General features: G+C 43.3%; 1 protein-coding gene and 2 long non-coding RNA genes across 4 annotated transcripts in view; 1 reads left to right on the forward strand and 2 right to left on the reverse strand.

The window, feature by feature from the left end:
• PCYT1B (phosphate cytidylyltransferase 1B, choline) overlaps window positions 1-17,163 on the forward strand; it is a 47,668-nt gene that overhangs the window by 25,863 nt on the left and 4,642 nt on the right. For both annotated transcript variants that reach the window (XM_074858592.1, XM_074858593.1), the window contains 6 exons: window positions 1,542-1,641; window positions 3,049-3,165; window positions 6,332-6,483; window positions 7,411-7,489; window positions 10,673-10,815; window positions 12,989-13,177. In XM_074858592.1, coding sequence (XP_074714693.1) covers window positions 1,542-1,641; window positions 3,049-3,165; window positions 6,332-6,483; window positions 7,411-7,489; window positions 10,673-10,815; window positions 12,989-13,177 — 780 coding nt within the window. The remainder of the gene's footprint in view (window positions 1-1,541; window positions 1,642-3,048; window positions 3,166-6,331; window positions 6,484-7,410; window positions 7,490-10,672; window positions 10,816-12,988; window positions 13,178-17,163) is intronic.
• Window positions 440-10,710, reverse strand: LOC141939241 (uncharacterized). The gene is made up of 4 exons (XR_012627514.1): window positions 10,575-10,710; window positions 2,237-2,481; window positions 1,613-1,817; window positions 440-1,266 (listed from the first exon to the last, which is right to left on the reverse strand). It is a non-coding gene; the product is annotated as an uncharacterized LOC141939241 (long non-coding RNA).
• On the reverse strand, window positions 10,699-15,440 carry LOC141939242 (uncharacterized). The gene is made up of 4 exons (XR_012627515.1): window positions 14,959-15,440; window positions 14,695-14,856; window positions 14,513-14,607; window positions 10,699-10,783 (listed from the first exon to the last, which is right to left on the reverse strand). It is a non-coding gene; the product is annotated as an uncharacterized LOC141939242 (long non-coding RNA).

Raw genomic sequence — 17,163 nt, forward strand, 5'->3', positions numbered from 1 at the left:
ATGAGCAGTTCCCATCCATGAAACCCAGACAGAAACTTGGACTTGGTCATAGTTTCTCCATTTTTAACCTTGTCTGTGCAGAAATGCTGTGACTTTCATCACTAAGATACTAATGATGATGATTTCCTGCAACATTTGAGATTATGGAAAAAAAAGGGAAAGAAAAATGGAAGGAAAACCAAAGAAATCTACATACAATTTTAGTGCTTTTGATTAACAAAATTAATACTAAATCAGCAGAAGGAGCTGGATATGAATCTCTTAAGTCTTTGTTGCTGTTTTACCACTGTCCTCTGAGCTTTCCATGCAACAAGCCAGTGAGCCCAGAGGTCAGCAGCAATTAGGCATGACATGTCTTAAAGTGTCTCAGGGATCCTAAAGAAAATAGATACTCAGTGATTAAGCATTCAGCATCTAAAAGTTGAAAAAAAGTGTAAAGGGGAAGAGAGATTCTGTTACAATTGACCATGGGTGCTCAAATTGGTATGACAGCTGTACATCACACAAGTGGTCACTGTCAAAACCCAACCAAGCCACAGCTGCAAGGTCCCAGCTAAGCATGGGGGCGGCAAAGTAAGTGGTAGGTTTCCTTCGGCTTGTCTCAACCACCACCTCATCTCACAAAACCAAAGCAAACCAAAACTCAACTATGATTTCGTAAAGATTTCAAGCCAAGAGCAGTAGAAACATGTTTTTTCATATCAGACCACATGGCAGATAATAAATATCTAAGGTCCTGATCACTGATAACTTCCTACATAGGCATGGGCAGAAAATACAATTTCTGTAATCAAGTTTCCTGGCAGATAATGCCACGTCATTCTTCACACATCCTCGCTCTCTCTCTTTTATCTTTAGGTTATAAGCTCTTCAGAGCAAGTACCCTTGTGGTGCTCTGATCACAGAGCGTTTTAGTACCATTACAGTATGTGTCAGACCAGAGAAAGGAGTAGCAGGTCAGTTAGCTCTAGTTAGGTGGGACTTCTGGTTGCATTCTTGCCTTTATTTTGAATGGCTTCTCAAAATTATACAAGATTCTGATTAAAGACACAACAAAACAACCTGTAGTCCCAGTTACCTGTGCTATTATCAGTGGAAGGAACTGGTGCTTGTGAAGAAATGGCTTGTTTGCAGCTTTCTAAATCCCAGTTAGTTTTTCCACCTATTGTTTGCAGGTAGCAGAATACATTTTACATCTTGGGCCTTTGGAGTCATTGAGACCAAACCAAGGATTAAGCTGCTTCGGCCGTCAGACCTGACTTTGTTCTGCAAACAGAAAAATTATGTACCTGCACCCACCTCAAAAATGCTTAAGCTTCTCAACAAAGGATTAGGTTGCATTATATGTTTGGAAATATTTAGTTTCCTCATCATTTTACCTTGTGTGAATTGTGTATGCTTAGGGGTGACCAAAAACCAAAAATCCTCAGAGAACAAACCAGCATTAAGGCTGGTTACAGCATCCTGCCACAGTTAAATGGTTCTTTTTTAGCTACTTGATGGAAAAAACAAATTTACTTTGTGTTTTTTCCTCCTTCCAGACTCTGACGGCACCTGCTCCATTTGCAGATGAAACAAGCTGTCAGTGCCAAGCCCCCCATGAGAAACTCACCATTGCACAAGCCCGCCTGGGAACACCAGGTATGTGTAGAGAGCTACACCAGCAGGACCATGGGCGCTCCCAGAGCACAGGCTCTCCCTTACAGACATCTGTCAGTGCTCACTTGTGCCTTCCACTTGGAAGCAGAAAGGCCAGCTTGGTATCTGGTGCTATCAGGTAACGGGGAAGAAACCAGCAACTACAGGACCATTATCTTCTGTTAGAGAAACAACAACAGAAAACATTTCAAGTTAGTTTGATGTTTTCATGGATATCTGCATGTTGGTCAGAAGGAAGGCTTGCCAGCCCACTCCAGCCAGCCTGGAAATTGTGTTGTGTAGTGGCTACCTCCTGGAATCTCTTCCTGTACTGCCTCTGTATGCTGGAAAACTTATTTCACTGATGTTCTTATTGATCACATCAGACCTTAAGTGGCCTTAAAGGCCATTTTCCCTTTGCAAAGAAACCATGCCCAGTTTCTTTATCTGGACATTTGCGATTGGGCTGGGGAAATGGGATGATTTCACATGAAGTCCCAAATACATACGTCAGACTCCCTAAATTCCAAGCGATTATTGTAAAAAATCCTTTGTTTACTTATTTTACTTATTTAAAATAAGCTTTTAAAGTACTTACCCTTTATAGGGGTAAGCCATAGCTGTCCAGTCAGCTCTGCAAGGAAAAGTGTTCTCCTGTGGACCCTTGGATGTCCTGACAGCAGAGACATCTCTTTGTAGCACTGAAATGCAGTCCATGGAGGTTGGAGCTCTGTTGCTGTCAACTCTGCTGTCCTTTTGCTTGGAGGTGGCACAGCTGTCAGGTGTGTCTTTTGGTAAAGCAAGTCCTTTTTCTGTTGGGAGACTGCTGCTGAAGATGTCACACTGAAAGCAAGAGTTATAAGGTGATAGCAGGAGGATGGTGAGAAAAATAAATGATAGGCTGGTTAGAGAGAAGAGCTGGGGGAAGTATGAAAAAAGGGAAGTGAAAGGTTTATGTGGAAGAGGTAAGCAATACGTTTTTACAGTGGTAAGCTGTGGAAAAAAGAAAGTCACAGACAAGAGAAGAGGAAAAAGGAGACGATAAGAAAAAATAAGGAAAAAATTGAAAAAATCCAGAAGGCAGAACTGACTAGAAAGGCAGAGAAAAAAGAACAAGACATATGGTGGATCTCTGAATGAGGCAGGAAGATGACATTTTTGCTAAATTAGAATACATGGATGATGGATGATAATAAATAGGCTAAGTCTGAGAGAAAACAGCAGAGAGTACAGAGAAGAACAAGTAACGAGCAGGATAAAACACTGTGAGTTCACCCATGATGCTTGTGAACATCAGAACTGGGGTAAATCTCCGTAATCATCTGATCTGGGAACAAAAACCTGTCCAGCAAAATTAAGTGCAACTTGTTTGGGGTCTGAAAAATCACTGTCGTGTTTCTTTCTCCACAGTTGACAGACCTGTCAGAGTGTATGCAGATGGGATATTTGACCTCTTCCACTCTGGCCATGCTAGAGCTCTTATGCAAGCCAAAACTCTATTCCCAAATAGCTACTTATTAGTAGGAGGTAAGATCAGAGTTATTTATTGCGCTGGATGTTTGCTTCTGTGCTTCAGTATCAGAGTTATTGCCATGCTCACACCCCCAGCTGTTTATTCACTATGACTTTGAATGCTACTTTCACTCTGCGGGCTTTCTATAGGCGATTTGCCTTGAATTACGTCTTACAATTGCATCAATTAAAGTAAAAGTCAAATTCTGCCCTCAGCAGCATGGGCACAATTCCCATTCTAGTTAAAGCAGGTGCCTGCATGACTCTGAGCTTAGAATAGCTCCATATGAATAATTTACCTTTTTCAGTTATTCGCTCAAAATTGTTCAAAGATGGAGATGAGTGAATGAGATCAACCGGTCATTTATTTCTGGCTCCTCGGTCCCTCTGCCAGCCAGGCACAGTCCACAGCCCCTGACTGCCAGGTCAGTACTGTGTGTGCAGACCCAGCCCTCAGCATCAGCAGAGAAGCTAAATCCAGCCCGTTATCATTGGAGACCCAAATGTGGGCCATGATTTGAACATAGTTTTCAGTTCACAGGTGTCCCTGGGCAGGTTACGTTCTCATCAGGTTTTTTTGCTGTGTGGTTGGCTAACAGCTGTTCAGCAGTTGGTACATGCCTGAGGAGTCACTGGAGGGCGGCTCTTTCCTGCCGAGCTGGCTGTGCAAGCCCTGCTGTCGTGAGGCCTCATAAACATGCATTTCGGTTCTAGTTTCCCTGCACTGAGATATGCCTCGCATAAACATTTCACAGCAACCTTCAGCCACTCAAATGCTTACAGCAGTGACGATAAAGCAAATGTGAATGCAACCTTCAGACACTTTATAAGATGCATTATTTTGCGTCTTTGTCCCATATCAGTTGAAAAGGGGAGAAAAACATAGAGCAAAAGCAAAAATCTCCTTATAAACACACTTTTTGGTTTTACTCTTAAATTTATGAATTGTGGCAATTCCTATGGAGCTTCCTGGGAGGGAAAGGAGACATCCCTTTGTTACGAAGGAAACGTTTAGGACTCTTATTTTCCTGCTGAGCCAGATAGCTTGCAGAAGCAGCAAGTGGAGGTGCAAGACTCTGAGGTTTAAAAAAAACACAAGTTATGTAGGTTTTGTTGTTGCTTTTAAAGGAGTGGGGGGGTGTCCCAGATCAGGGAAGGAGCTCTGGGGCAAAAGCCTGGCTCCTTTGAAATTCATGGCATAGCTTCACTTTCCCCTTATTTTTGGAGTGAAGGACAAAGCAGCCAGCACTCATCAGCACCTTTTCCCAGCAACACACTGTGTCTTAGCGTGTTTAAAAATTGGGCACCTTTCCACACCCACATACAATTTGTGCTGCAAAAGCACTGGTATCATGAGTCTTTGTGGGCACCACAACCAACCCCTTCTATTCCTCGTTGTGAAGACAATTATTGGGAGCCAAGATTTTTTTTTTTTTAAATAGACGTTTGTACTTTCCCAAATCAGTCATTAGAGCAGGATGACAGAATCAAAAGGAAATACAGAGATATTATGTCTACCCTGTACATGAACAAACAGTAATCAAAAAATAAAATCAAACCTTTCTACAGAGTTTAAGCAAAAATTACTATTTTCCAATAATTCTAGTAGACCCTTTCTTCCAGGAGAGGGTAGCTTTAAGATGACAGAGTCTGTAAATAAACATAAATACAACCTCAGAAGGGATCTTTCTACTGAAAATGCTTTGATCTCCATTAAATTTCTTGTCAGCAGGCATCAAAAATGACATAATAGGATAGAGTAGCATTTCGCTAGCTGAAATTTGTATGTATATTATCTGGCTTTGAATTTTGCACAAACTCCAGGGCTATCTAAGCCTCCCTACATTTTTCCTACTTTAAAGGTCGTTAACAACCATCACAGCAAGAACATCCATTTTAGATCTCAAAAAAGACTGTGTCTTTGCCAGTGCCTTGCCTGATAGGTTGATGTTTTCAAATTAGAAAGAAGCAGCAGCTGTAGGGCTGCTCTCATGCATCCCTGCAGCACTAATAACATTGCATTTATCATCTGTCAAGTACATTTACTGTTTGTCCCAGTGTCACAGACAAGTGAGATCCAAAGGCACAGGTTTAACCTGTGGTGAAGGACAACCACTGTCAACCCAGCTATAAATGGGTATCACATTATTCCATGTGGGGTGTCAGATGACTATCATAGCTATAATATTGGACAGAGATACAGTTGTGGGGACAGGGCACTGTGTTTTATGCAATGTTATGCTTGTAGGAAGATAATACCTAACTTTTGTAGTCCTCTGGTAACATGGGTGTTGCTTCCCCTCATTTTAAAAGCAACATGACAAAGTATTGGTACATCCAGAGTTAAAGATGCAGGATTTCTGGACTTTTAACTCTGCTCATTCCACCAGAGCATACAGCTTCTCCCAGTCCTTTCCATGGGGCTTCCTCCTGTGATTTCCCATTTGAACATGGCACAAGCCTTCTCTTTTTGTGAAACCTGCTGAACTCAAAGCTAAACTCAGAGACAGATTCCTATAAAATCTGCCATGACTTGTTTTCCATCCGTGTTTATTTAGCGAGAAACTGTTCTGCTGTGATTTAGAGCTTTGTTGTTAGCAAATTCATCATTTAGAGCATGATTTACATGAGAACAAAAAGCAGGAACAGGAGACCCAGAGAGGCTGAGGGGTCTTCATCTTTGGAAACTCAACGAGACATGGCCCTGAGCAACCTGCTGTAGCTGACCCTGCTGTGAGGAGGGGAGTTGGTGATGTCCAGTAGTGCCTTCCCGCCTCGACTGTTTTGTGATACACAAAGTTTGTGAGCACTCTGTGATTGATGACACTGCACTTCTTGATTGTTTTTAAAGCAGTGGCCATCACCCCTGAAATTTCACAGCCTATTAAATCCCCACTTATAGTGGGATTGAGTTGCCTCAACATGTGTATACCGTACCACCTGAGGTGTCCTACAATATCTCACATGGACTCTGGCTGCAGCTCCAGAAAGGGAAAAATCTCTCAGAAGTCTAGGGTTGTACCTGCCAACCCTGAGCAGAACTCTTAGATGCCCTGGAGCACCCCAAAATTAGCTAAGCTAATAACTATGTGCTTAGTGGAATTATCAGAAAATAATCAACTGCTGGTCATGCTAATTCTACTTGGTGTGGAGCCATTTTGTTGACACTTCCATATTTTAGTTTGCAGTGATGATTTAACTCATAAATTCAAAGGCTTCACTGTGATGAATGAAACTGAGCGATATGAAGCCCTCAGACACTGTCGTTATGTGGATGAGGTCATCAGAGATGCACCCTGGACACTGACACCCGAGTTCCTTGAAAAACATAAGGTACATTTCTCCCCTTATCCCTCACTTCTGCTTTGTAGATTGACAGTTGAGAGTAAACAGCAAGTTTGTGAAATTCTATTAGCTGGAGGAAATTCAGTTAATTCCAGGCACTGAAATTAGGTACATGGCATTGCTCGCCTCCATCTTTGTCTGAAAATGTTATTATTTGTCTTGCCTTTTTTTCTCAATATGCTGAGATGATTTCTGTAGTGGGATTTTTGAACAGGAAAATAACACTGAAGAATTATTCACAAATTGACTTTCAGGAAAAGAGATCATGAACCAGGAATGTTATCGTGTAGTGTTAAAGTCCTCAATTAAAGGCACATTTCTTATTAATGGCAATGTGTGCCACAACTGGCCAGAAAATATGTAAAAATGTCATGTGTCCTCTAAAAGGCAGGACAGAATGTCTTACATGCTATTGACTGTCTTACAATATATATGAATCTTAACAAAAGCATAATTAACGAGGATGTATTTTAGTGTCCACATCACTGGGTGACGAAAGGACAGCATGACAGTACTAGGTATACACGTGTATACGCACAGCCTTAAGGAGGCAGAATCAATAATCCTGCCTCTGTGGTTTTGAAAGCCAAAGCTTTGCCACTTGACTTAGCTCTTCCAGTAGCAATAAAAGCAGGAATAGGTGTCTTAGGTTTTCTACAGAATATCACAGAGAGCCAGCCAGAGCGATGTGTTAATGGCAGTGCTTCTGGAGACAAGCTTCCTGTTCTTTCGTAATCACAGAACACAGCAGTTGTAGGCCTAAATCTAGTGCAATATTCTAGGTGATGGCTTTAGGATGAGAATGTCAAAAGCAAGTCAGCTGAAGTCGAGAAAAGAGATGATCCTCCACAACGACCCCCACTGAACCAAAATTCAGTGATGGTGGCATGTGATTCTTCTTCTGTTCACTGGCAGATTGACTTTGTAGCCCACGATGACATCCCGTACTCCTCCGCTGGCTCGGATGATGTATACAAACACATAAAGGAGGCAGGTAAGGGCAACTTCACATTTTTAGCACCTTCCTTTTCAGCCTCATCTCAAATTCTTTTACTGCCTTTTGACCACAACTTCACGTTCTCTTACACCCTCACGGTAGGTACTGCTGACATCAGCAGAAATACTCACTTTGTGAAACCACAGAGGATGTCATTGGCTGAATTCCTGCCATAACCCCCAGGAAACCATTCAGATCTGTCATGAGAGAGTCCCATCTGGGTTTTTTAAATTATTTTAGGGTGCTTGACTAAGAGCTTTGAACGGATGAAAATTAGTTTAGTTCCCACAGCAGCCCAGCCAACCTTCAGTTGTTTGTTGATAACTGTAAACTGATGACTTCCTGACACAGCCCAGTCCGGAATATGGGCAAACAGAGGCAGCTTTCAGGAGTCATTAGGATCTACTTCTGATTTACCCCGGGAGTTCTTTTCACTACACTGGCAGAGAGTTTAAATCAGTACCAGAGTAATTAATTTGCCATACTATGTAGCAGTTTGGTTGACTGCCACATTACATTGAACGTGAACATGCTGAAGTCATCAGAAGTTTGTATCTCTTCAGTTCAAGGAAGCGGAGTTAAATCCGAGGAGATAATGTTAAGCCACTGTTTGCCAGCAGCAGTAATCCTACCACAGTGAACAGTGTGGGAGGAGGAACTGATCACACCTTTCTTCTCCTGCTCCCTGGAGGTGCTGCTTTGAACCCTGGCGAATCCATCCTTTTCCTGGTCTACGTAAACACGTATATTGGAAGCTTAAAAAAATTCCGGAGCAAATCTAATTTCCTGTGCAAAGTGACCTTCTCAGTGACAGCAGTAGACCAGGTATTGACCTGAGCTGAACGAATAAGCTTTTTATAGCAGCAGTTCTTGATCTTTTTTCACTTGCAAACCTTACTGTGGTGTCAGACTCACAACCCTCCTTTGCAAACTGCTGTTCTACAATTTCAGAGCCAGCACCAGCTTACTTCACTAGGCAGTGGAACAAAGGTACTGCTGGTAAGGGCAGTTCACTGAAGGACATACATACAGCATATGTGCTGGACAGGCAGCTATTTTGCTTTTCTTCTGTAAGGTGCTGAGTGCACAGGACAACATGACAGGAGCCCTTGGTGTCACTGCATCGTTACCAGACTGCGCTGGAGAGTGCCCAAACCTGGCACATCCTTCTCTGCTGTTGTTGGGCATGGGTGCAGTGCACACATGTCCTGATGAGAAATTCAGACTTTGCAGAATAGAGTATGGACTTACAGCTGCAGGGATTTGTGGTTTGTTCTGTGTCTTGTCACTGCGAGATGCTGGAAAAGTGACTTCAGTCTTGTATGGCTGAATTTTGTTACATATAAACTGGGAATAATGTTACCTTAATTCTAAAGAGTTTTGAGATCTAGTGCTGTAATAATTCTAATGCTCCAGACAGCATTATTACAACAGTGAATTTCCCCTTCCTCCTAGAGGGTTTTGTTTTAAATAGACTAATGCTGCAGATGCATTTGTGCATTTTCCTTAGTTCCAGTACTCCCATTTTCCCACATCAGGTTGTTGGGGAGCAGAGAAGCAGCTGGGAACTGTGGAGCTTGTGTAGATTCTCATGGGCTTCTCTTTCCCCACTCCCTTCAGTGGGTGGGAGGGCATATGGACAGCGGTGAGCTGGGTAAGGGTGCACTAACTAAACCTCTGCACATCTGTGAAGAATTACTTTGGAAAACATGAATCAGTCCACGCATGAAGCATATGAAAACAAAATCAGTGACTAAAGGTAATGTTCTCATACATGGATTTGCGTATCTACTTGAAAACAATTCTGCTTTTGTCTTAGCAAGGGTAGGGTTTGGATTTTGTTCATTTATTCTGGTAGCTCCTGTCTATAAAGGCTTCTGGCTCAAAGTGCGTTTCACTGCTTCCAAAAATAGTTTCCTGAGTGACTGCTGCAAGCCTGAAAAGCACGATCAGGGAAACCTCTCTGCTTGTGATTAAAATAATCTATTTTTTAGCAAAGTATTAATTAGAGATCAGAAAGAAAAAGTATCACATAGCATTTAGTCACAAGAGGCTGCTAAGCTTCTTGATTCCCTCTCCAGATCTTTTTCTAACCCTGTGAAATTAGCTATCAATGCCTGTCTACTTAAAGTGAACATGTGGGGATTAATTTGCCAGTAGCTATAGCTCCCTTTTAAGACAAAGCACTGCTTTTTTTGCAAAACCATTTCCAGTCTTATCTCACAGCTCACTCTCATCAGCAACTTGATGTTGCAATTGCATATAAGTGAAAGTAGTAACTTTTTCTAGCTCTAAATAACCACTAAACCAAGATGTGCTAGCACTCTGCTATTACTGTCTTTGTGACTTGCATTAACAGTTTAAGTGATCCTGTCTTGATGAGGAGCAATTAAAAACCATATATACCTCAGCTGTGTTGAAAATACAAGCAGTATTAACAAGTGGTCAATTTTCTTAGGGACTGATCTGTCATAGCAGGGAGAGTGGTTATGCAGCCACTGATGTGTCCAGGTGGACACGAAACAGGCTATGAAGACTGATACCCTCAGTCCCCACGGTACATCCATGTTTGTTCACACTTCCATTGCACTTCACCTTCCTGTTACAAGCTACTGGCACCTCCCGGGTGTTTTCCAGTTACTGTAACGCATCTTGTACCCGAAGGTGCTTCCTGGCTTTGGCCAAGGTCAGAAGCTGGTCCGTGTTAGTCAGGACAAAGACCGTCAGATGGTGCAGCACAGGAGTGGAGGGGAGAGTGGAAATACACAGGAGAGCAGCAAATGGCCTTTCAATAGCAGGAGAGGAAGCCAAGCCCCCCCACTCCTTTATATAACGTTAAATAAGGGCTACAATTATGGAAAGAACCGCTCAGTGAATTGGCACAACTGTGAGGTTTAGCCTTCCTGGCTTGAGAGCCCCTGCCAGCCTAATATCACAGCTGTCATTGCGAAGAGGGCAAGTCAGCCTTTCTGAAGACTTGAGGAAAAATGAACAGTATAGCAACACAGTGTCTTCCCTAAGCTCACACAGGAATAACAGGAAGAAACTGGAAATCAGACGGGCAGAATTGCAAGTCTCTTACCTTTGGTCAGGCATTTTTGTGTTCATCCTCAGCTACCTGCCGCAGTGCCTGGTCCTGCCGTGCTTTCTCAGAGGGCTTTCTTTTCCCACTTTGCTCAGGAATGTTCGTACCAACGCAGAGAACTGAGGGTATCTCCACATCAGATATCATCACAAGGATTGTCCGGGACTACGATGTGTATGCCCGGCGCAACCTCCAACGAGGATACACTGCCAAAGAGCTGAATGTTAGTTTTATAAATGTAAGTACACTAATCTGCATTTGCTTCTGAAACACCCTCTCCTAAGACCAGGAACATACAGTAAAGGTTAAAGGATATCTTGTCCTGCTGCTTTTAAAATAGCTGGGAAGAACTTAATTTAAAAGAAACTGGTAAGCTGAGAGTAGTTTTAATTGTTGTTATTAATCAGCAACTTCATTTCCATCTTATGCTTTCACGTTGTAACAAAGCTGCTGCTCCCCTTCCTCCTTGAGCTGTAGGTGACTTAATCACACACTAGGAAGGAGCCCATCCCCCACCGCAGGCTTCTCAGCCACTCACCCAAGACACGAGTTCTTTCTTTATTCCCATTGCGAGAAGGCAGCACAGAGAGCAAAGATTTTGATATCCAAACCTTCTCTACAATGCGACAGGATAAAAACAAAAAAAACCACCAACTGCTGAGCAGTGAGATTACTAGAGGAAGCTAAAGTGGTTTTTAAAAGACAAGGAAGTGTGTTAGGAAGCTGGTACATAAATGATGCTGAAGAGGTCAGAAGCCACATTAGGTAGGGCAAGAGTGCCATTTGAAAGGATGGCTCAAATTATTCATCTTCCGTGTACAGAACTGCACCTTATCCTCCAGTGAGGAGTAAACACTTAACAGAAATGAAAGTTTACTTTCCTTCATTTTCTGTTTCAAATCTCAACTTATGGCCTCAAGATAACCCACATAACTGAAATCTTCCTTGTGACTGGGCTGGCTCACAGCAGCACTTCCCACCTCTTTCCCTGGAGCTGGGAAACCCCCTTGTGAAGGACTGAATTGTGTCATTTCACGAGGGTTTAGTACTTCTTATTTTGAAGCCTAGCAGATAAATCAGGGCACAGATCACAGGGCAAAAATATTTATTTCACTGCTTTTTTTTTCAGCCTTCTGCACCTCTAAAAAGTCCTGCTTGTAAGTACTCCTCCCAGAAGGATCCCTATTGCAAATATCTGTTAAATTAAGGCATGCTGGATGCCTTGGGGGTTCTCAAATTTATCCTTTAGCAGCTCTGAGGTTAAGATGCTATTGCATAAGGTATGCTTCCTTCAGTCTCAGACACTGATGTATCCTGAAGTCCCTCCTGGCATTTCGTTACTTAGCTTATACTAATTTAAATGAAGAAATACTAATTTGCATCAGAGACTGTTCGTGTGCTTCAAAATTAAAAACACAGGATTTCACCAAGGCAGAAGAGCGCTTGTTTCCTCATTAAAGGAAGGGTTGATCACCTATTAGCTTCAAAGTGAGTTTGGTTTCTTTGGACCTTGAGGATTTTGTTTAGCCTTGTGGCCTGCAGAGATGGTTCTTGTGATTCACAAGCTAGAATAAAACCCACCTCAGCACTAAACAGTATTTTTTTTTTAAAGTAAATTAAAGTGCTCATTAAATGAAGTCCCCAGGAAATTAAAAGCCACTAGTGATCTGTGCTTCTACAGAGACCATTACACCGTCAGGGCCCAGCGTTAAGTTAGCTGGGTGGTACGTTTGCAGAGCACAGAAGAATTTCAAGACAAAAGCCCTTTAACCCTGAAGTATTTTAGAAGCTTGGCCCAACAGGAGCTCCCTAACATTATCTTCTCTGTCCCTCTCTTTCTATGTGACTTAGCAGTTAGGAGTTTGCTCTCTTTTCTATAAAGTTTGCTGGCCACAAGCCACTGGCCTATGCACATCTTTATTGCAGCCAGAAGCTCCTGTATTAGCTAGGCTCGGAGGTGAAGTGAGTTTTCCTTCTGCTCTGCAGAAATCCAACCAAAGAGATATTTTGGTTCAAGTTAACATCCAGGCTGGCAAGTCAGCAGTGGGCTGTGTTTGCTAGGAAACCCAGGGAGATTTGCCTTTTGCTTACTGCTAAGTTTGAGCTGTTAATTTCTCACTTGTATCCTTCACAAGATTCATATAATTTTCAAAGTGCATTCATTTTGAAAATATGGAAAGATTCATGTAGTGAATTAAACACAGTAATCACAGAAGACGGTCTTTTCAATATGTACCTTCTGCACTTCATTCCACAAATGTTAAATTTGCATTTATAAAAATAATGTGGGAATAGTTAACCAAGGCCATATGTATTAGGATACATTAACGCAATTTTTTTCTTCTCAGCTGTCAGTGGCTAATTATTTCCAAGTCCCTGTATATTAATCTCTGCCCACGCTTTTAAAACAGGAGAAGAAATACCGCTTTCAAAACCAAGTGGACAAAATGAAAGAAAAAGTCAAGAATGTGGAGGAAAAATCAAAAGAATTTGTTTACAAGGTGGAAGAGAAGAGCCATGACCTCATTCAGAAATGGGAAGAAAAGTCCAGGGAATTTATTGGCAACTTTTTAGAGCTGTTTGGACCTGATGGAGCCTGGGTAGGTATTCTGCCATCCCAGGAAGTTTGAATGGTTTTTATTTCTCCTCTGTAACACAGATGAAGAGCAGATTCTTTTGCTGCAGTCTGTTTTGAAAGCCAGCACAGTAGGATTAACACCAAACCTGCTTGCTGAATCCAGTAACGCATGCCAACATTGCAGCAGGAGGATTTGCCACTTCTGGCTGTTGCTTCTTTAGGATTTCTGTCTTTTGTGAAGGTGCAATGCTGAAAGTGAGTAGAGCTGTGTAACAGCAACATATGAGCAAACAGGCAATAGAGTCTGTTCTCCCCGTTAGCACTAAATAGGACCACACATACATCAGGGAGGAATTAAACACTGGAGGTAGTGGGGGAAACAGGACCATTGAAAAGTTTTCTCTTCATGCTCTGTACTCAGCAGTAGAAGATGTCAATTTTCTAACTTCAAAAACTACTGATTTAAAGTTCCAAGAAGTTGACTGACTGCAGGGAAGGCTCAGGTGGAACTGAAGCACTTTCAAAGCTCTCCTCATTATGTGCTGGCTCCACAGAGCCCATTTACCAAAGGTCCCCAGGTGCCTTGGAAAGGCAGTTCAGAGTCTGCAGCAGCATCCTGGGAGAAGCCCCAGGGCCTCACTTGCCCAAACCAAAGTCATGCACTGAGGGGTGAGTTGGTGACACTTCAGAACCCCGGAAGAGTCCTAGCCCCCATCTTTCAGTTCTGGTATCTTGCCAAACGTTGAGAAGCTGTGCTTGCTTTTACTACTTCCCTTTGCTACATTGAAACCAGTAGAAAAGCTTAATTTGAATGTAGAATTTGTCATTTGTTTGAACAGACCTTCTTAGACTTTCCTAGAGGGGGTGTGTTCTTTTCCGACAAGCTCTGCTCATCTGTGCTGTGGTGAAAGCCCAGGCCCCAGCCAGACCCTCCAGCGCAGGCATCAGCTCGGACGCGCTGCTCTAGCTGCAAGCTCCGAGTGAAGCTCTTGCTCGGTTCCAGGAAATGTGAGCAAGCACGGAGGAGAGCAGCAGCAGTGCAGGGTGAACTGAGTGGAGCAGAGGAAGCACTAGACAAATAATCCCTCAGAACAGCAGGATGTACTTCAGAAGTACGTTTTCAGACTGTGGCACACGGTCAGTCAGGCAGCTCCCTCCTCACTTGAGAGCAAACCCTTTGCAAGAGGCTTGTGCAAAGCTTTTAACTGCTCATGGATTACAGTTTGAGGCAAAATGTTGATAGAGGCAGCAAGCCAGAAAAAACAGTTTAGGACGAGCATGAAGCAGATAGTATTGGAATATTTTTAAAGAGCCAACATGCATGTAATGTTCTCTCAGGTCACTTATCAGTTCATACCTGAACAACTTCCCATCATGAAAGTTACCTTCTGTTGAAAGGATCTCAGCAGAGTTTTTGTTTATAAACACACACTCAGGAAGAGTCACAGATCCCTGGTGAATTAAGTAGCCACGTCACAGCTGTGTCACAACTCAATGCCTCCAAAGCAGGTAGTACCTGCCTTTTACTGGAGTTCTCACCTTTTCTGTGCCACAGGTTGCTGTGTTGATTACCACTCAGTTGAAAAAAGCCTAAAATTAGGCTGTGAAGGCTTCAGAACAGAGACTGCAGCTTTATAATCTCCTTACAGCTATGTCTGTACCACGCAAAGGCAGGTGCTCTCTGAGTAACACCAGTTCCAGCTGTATAAACAAATAGCTTATTTAGCAGTTTGTTCATTGACTGTATGATTTTCCTTGGGGAGGGGAAGAGGGTAAATCTTCTGATGAAAAGCCCAGGCTTACCTGCATTGTAGAGCTTGGCAAGTGTTCCCCATGTGGGATGGTCCTGTGGCCATAGGTGCTGAATAAATAAAACTGATGCCATCAGAGCACATGAAACCCACAGGAGTTGAGATGAGTTTGGCTGTACAGAGGGAGGAAGAATTTAAAAGCCTTGATCCCATTCCCTGGCTCTACCTACTCAACACTGCATACTGATGGCATTTTTAAAAACCCTTTGCTGATAAAACATTTCACCAAATTCAGTTAGAGAAAAGCTGCTCTGCTCCTTCAGGAGCTGGGTGTGGCCTGTTTCCTGAGTTAGTGTTTGACCACAGAGTAGGAAATCTGGTGCAATGACAGAGACCTTTGCTAAGAAAAGAGGAGTGAAGCCTCCTCACAGTGTTGTAGGAAAAGCGTCGGTGACAGCAAGCTGAGAGGTGGTATGGCTTTTTTGAAATGAGTTTGAGCCTTGGCAACAGGAAGGACTTTCAAAATAACGATAACTTGCTATTAGTGTCAAAACTGTTATTAACATTAATTTACCTTATCACTGTTAGTTAGATGTTGCTTTTAATGTTGACATTAACAGTATAGGAATCATTATGGGCATGCTGGATTCCTAGATCAGTAATTTGCATGCCATTAATATGCTATTATTATTTCACAAATAATTATTATAATATGCTTTATGCTAGCATCAATTTTCTAAAAGTAAGGGCCACGTAACCCACAAAAAATGCCCATTTGTGGAAAAGGTCAAAATGTCAGTTTTCAAATGTCAAGATGTCTATAATTCATTGGCAATTTTGCCCACCTGTGCAATCCCCTCTATGTATTTTTTCTGCAAGAGTCTCACAGAGGAGTCAGAAACAATGATTAATGTGGCATGAAACTTTTGTTCTGGTGTGAGAGAGGACCACCATGCAGCCTGACACGGAGGCCCTAATGGCAGGGACGCTGCTCCACGGAAGCAGAAGGCAGCGGGGTTCATCCTACCTCCTCTCAGACACATACGAGCAGGCAGCTACACTTCAGGTCAGCAGAGAGAAAGCAAAGCTGACAGTGCAGCAGGGTTTCTGTGCCTCAGAAGTGTCCCTTCAGACGAGGTGTCCCTTCAAAAGGGCCGGCTTCCCTCTGTTCAGTGAGCAGAAGGTGTCGGGGATAGCTGCACTGGGAAACAGCTGCATCACCTCAGACATCAGCGGGGGCTCAGACAGATCCTACAGGTTGCAACCAGAACTCAGGGACAGTGTTTAGGCCACACCGTGTGTCTGCAGCCTGGACCTGAGCATGGACTTGAAAGAATCAGCAGCTCAAAAGCAGCAGTGCTCCATAACACCCAACTGGCACTTGTTTTGTAAAGCAAAGGAGTATCAACATGTAGGCAGTCAAATTCAGAAGTAGGCAGAATATTTTCACCCAGTAGCAAGTCTGTCAAAAGCAAAGCATTATCTCCCTAAACTGGTTGGGTGTGCCTGAACTTGCTTGAACCAAGGCTTGGAAATTATTTTCCCACCTCTGGTAAAGGTCCAGAGCACACCCAGCCTTGTCTAACCCCGGCACTTCAAGGAAGCTGTTAGCACTTGTTCTACTTCTTCAGCACCCAGTGGCCCGAGGAACACCGTTAGGAAGCCCTTGCCTGCGAAGGGCATGGCTTACCCCGCTAGAGCACAGCCAGAGGGGAAGAGTCATTCTGGAGGCAGGTGAATTATACCACCACCTCCTCCGGCAGCAGTTGTGGCTTCGGCCAGCAGCCTGCTGGTTAAAGCACTAATGAAGGAGGCAGTTGGGACAGGCCAGGCCCTGCCCTGCTGAAGGTGTGAGCACACCAGCTTGTTCAAGCAACAGACTCTTTGCTGGAGCAGGGACTGGGAAGCAGGTGTCCTGCAGCCTGGCTGAGGGCCTTAGCAGGAAGGTGGGATTCTCCTTTCCATCCCTGGCCTCTGTGGCCCAAGGTACAGTTGAGTACCCCCTGGCACAGGGGATACCAGCCAAACTGGGCCACTTCGATCTCCCCCGGCACCGGTACCACACTGCCGTGAAGCGCCACAATGTGACTCAGCTTTTTGAAGTGGCTGGTAAGGCGCCAGGGGCAGGAGGGAGGCAGAGTGTTTTACTTGAGCAGGAAAAAGATATTTCATACCAAACATTTTTTTGTTGGGGGTTATCTTCAGTGAGAGGATGAGACAGACTAAGTCAAGCCAACAAAACCTCAGTTTCTGTGAT

This window comes from Strix uralensis, chromosome 2, assembly GCF_047716275.1.
Source record: "Strix uralensis isolate ZFMK-TIS-50842 chromosome 2, bStrUra1, whole genome shotgun sequence".
Classification (NCBI taxonomy): Eukaryota; Metazoa; Chordata; class Aves; order Strigiformes; family Strigidae; genus Strix; species Strix uralensis.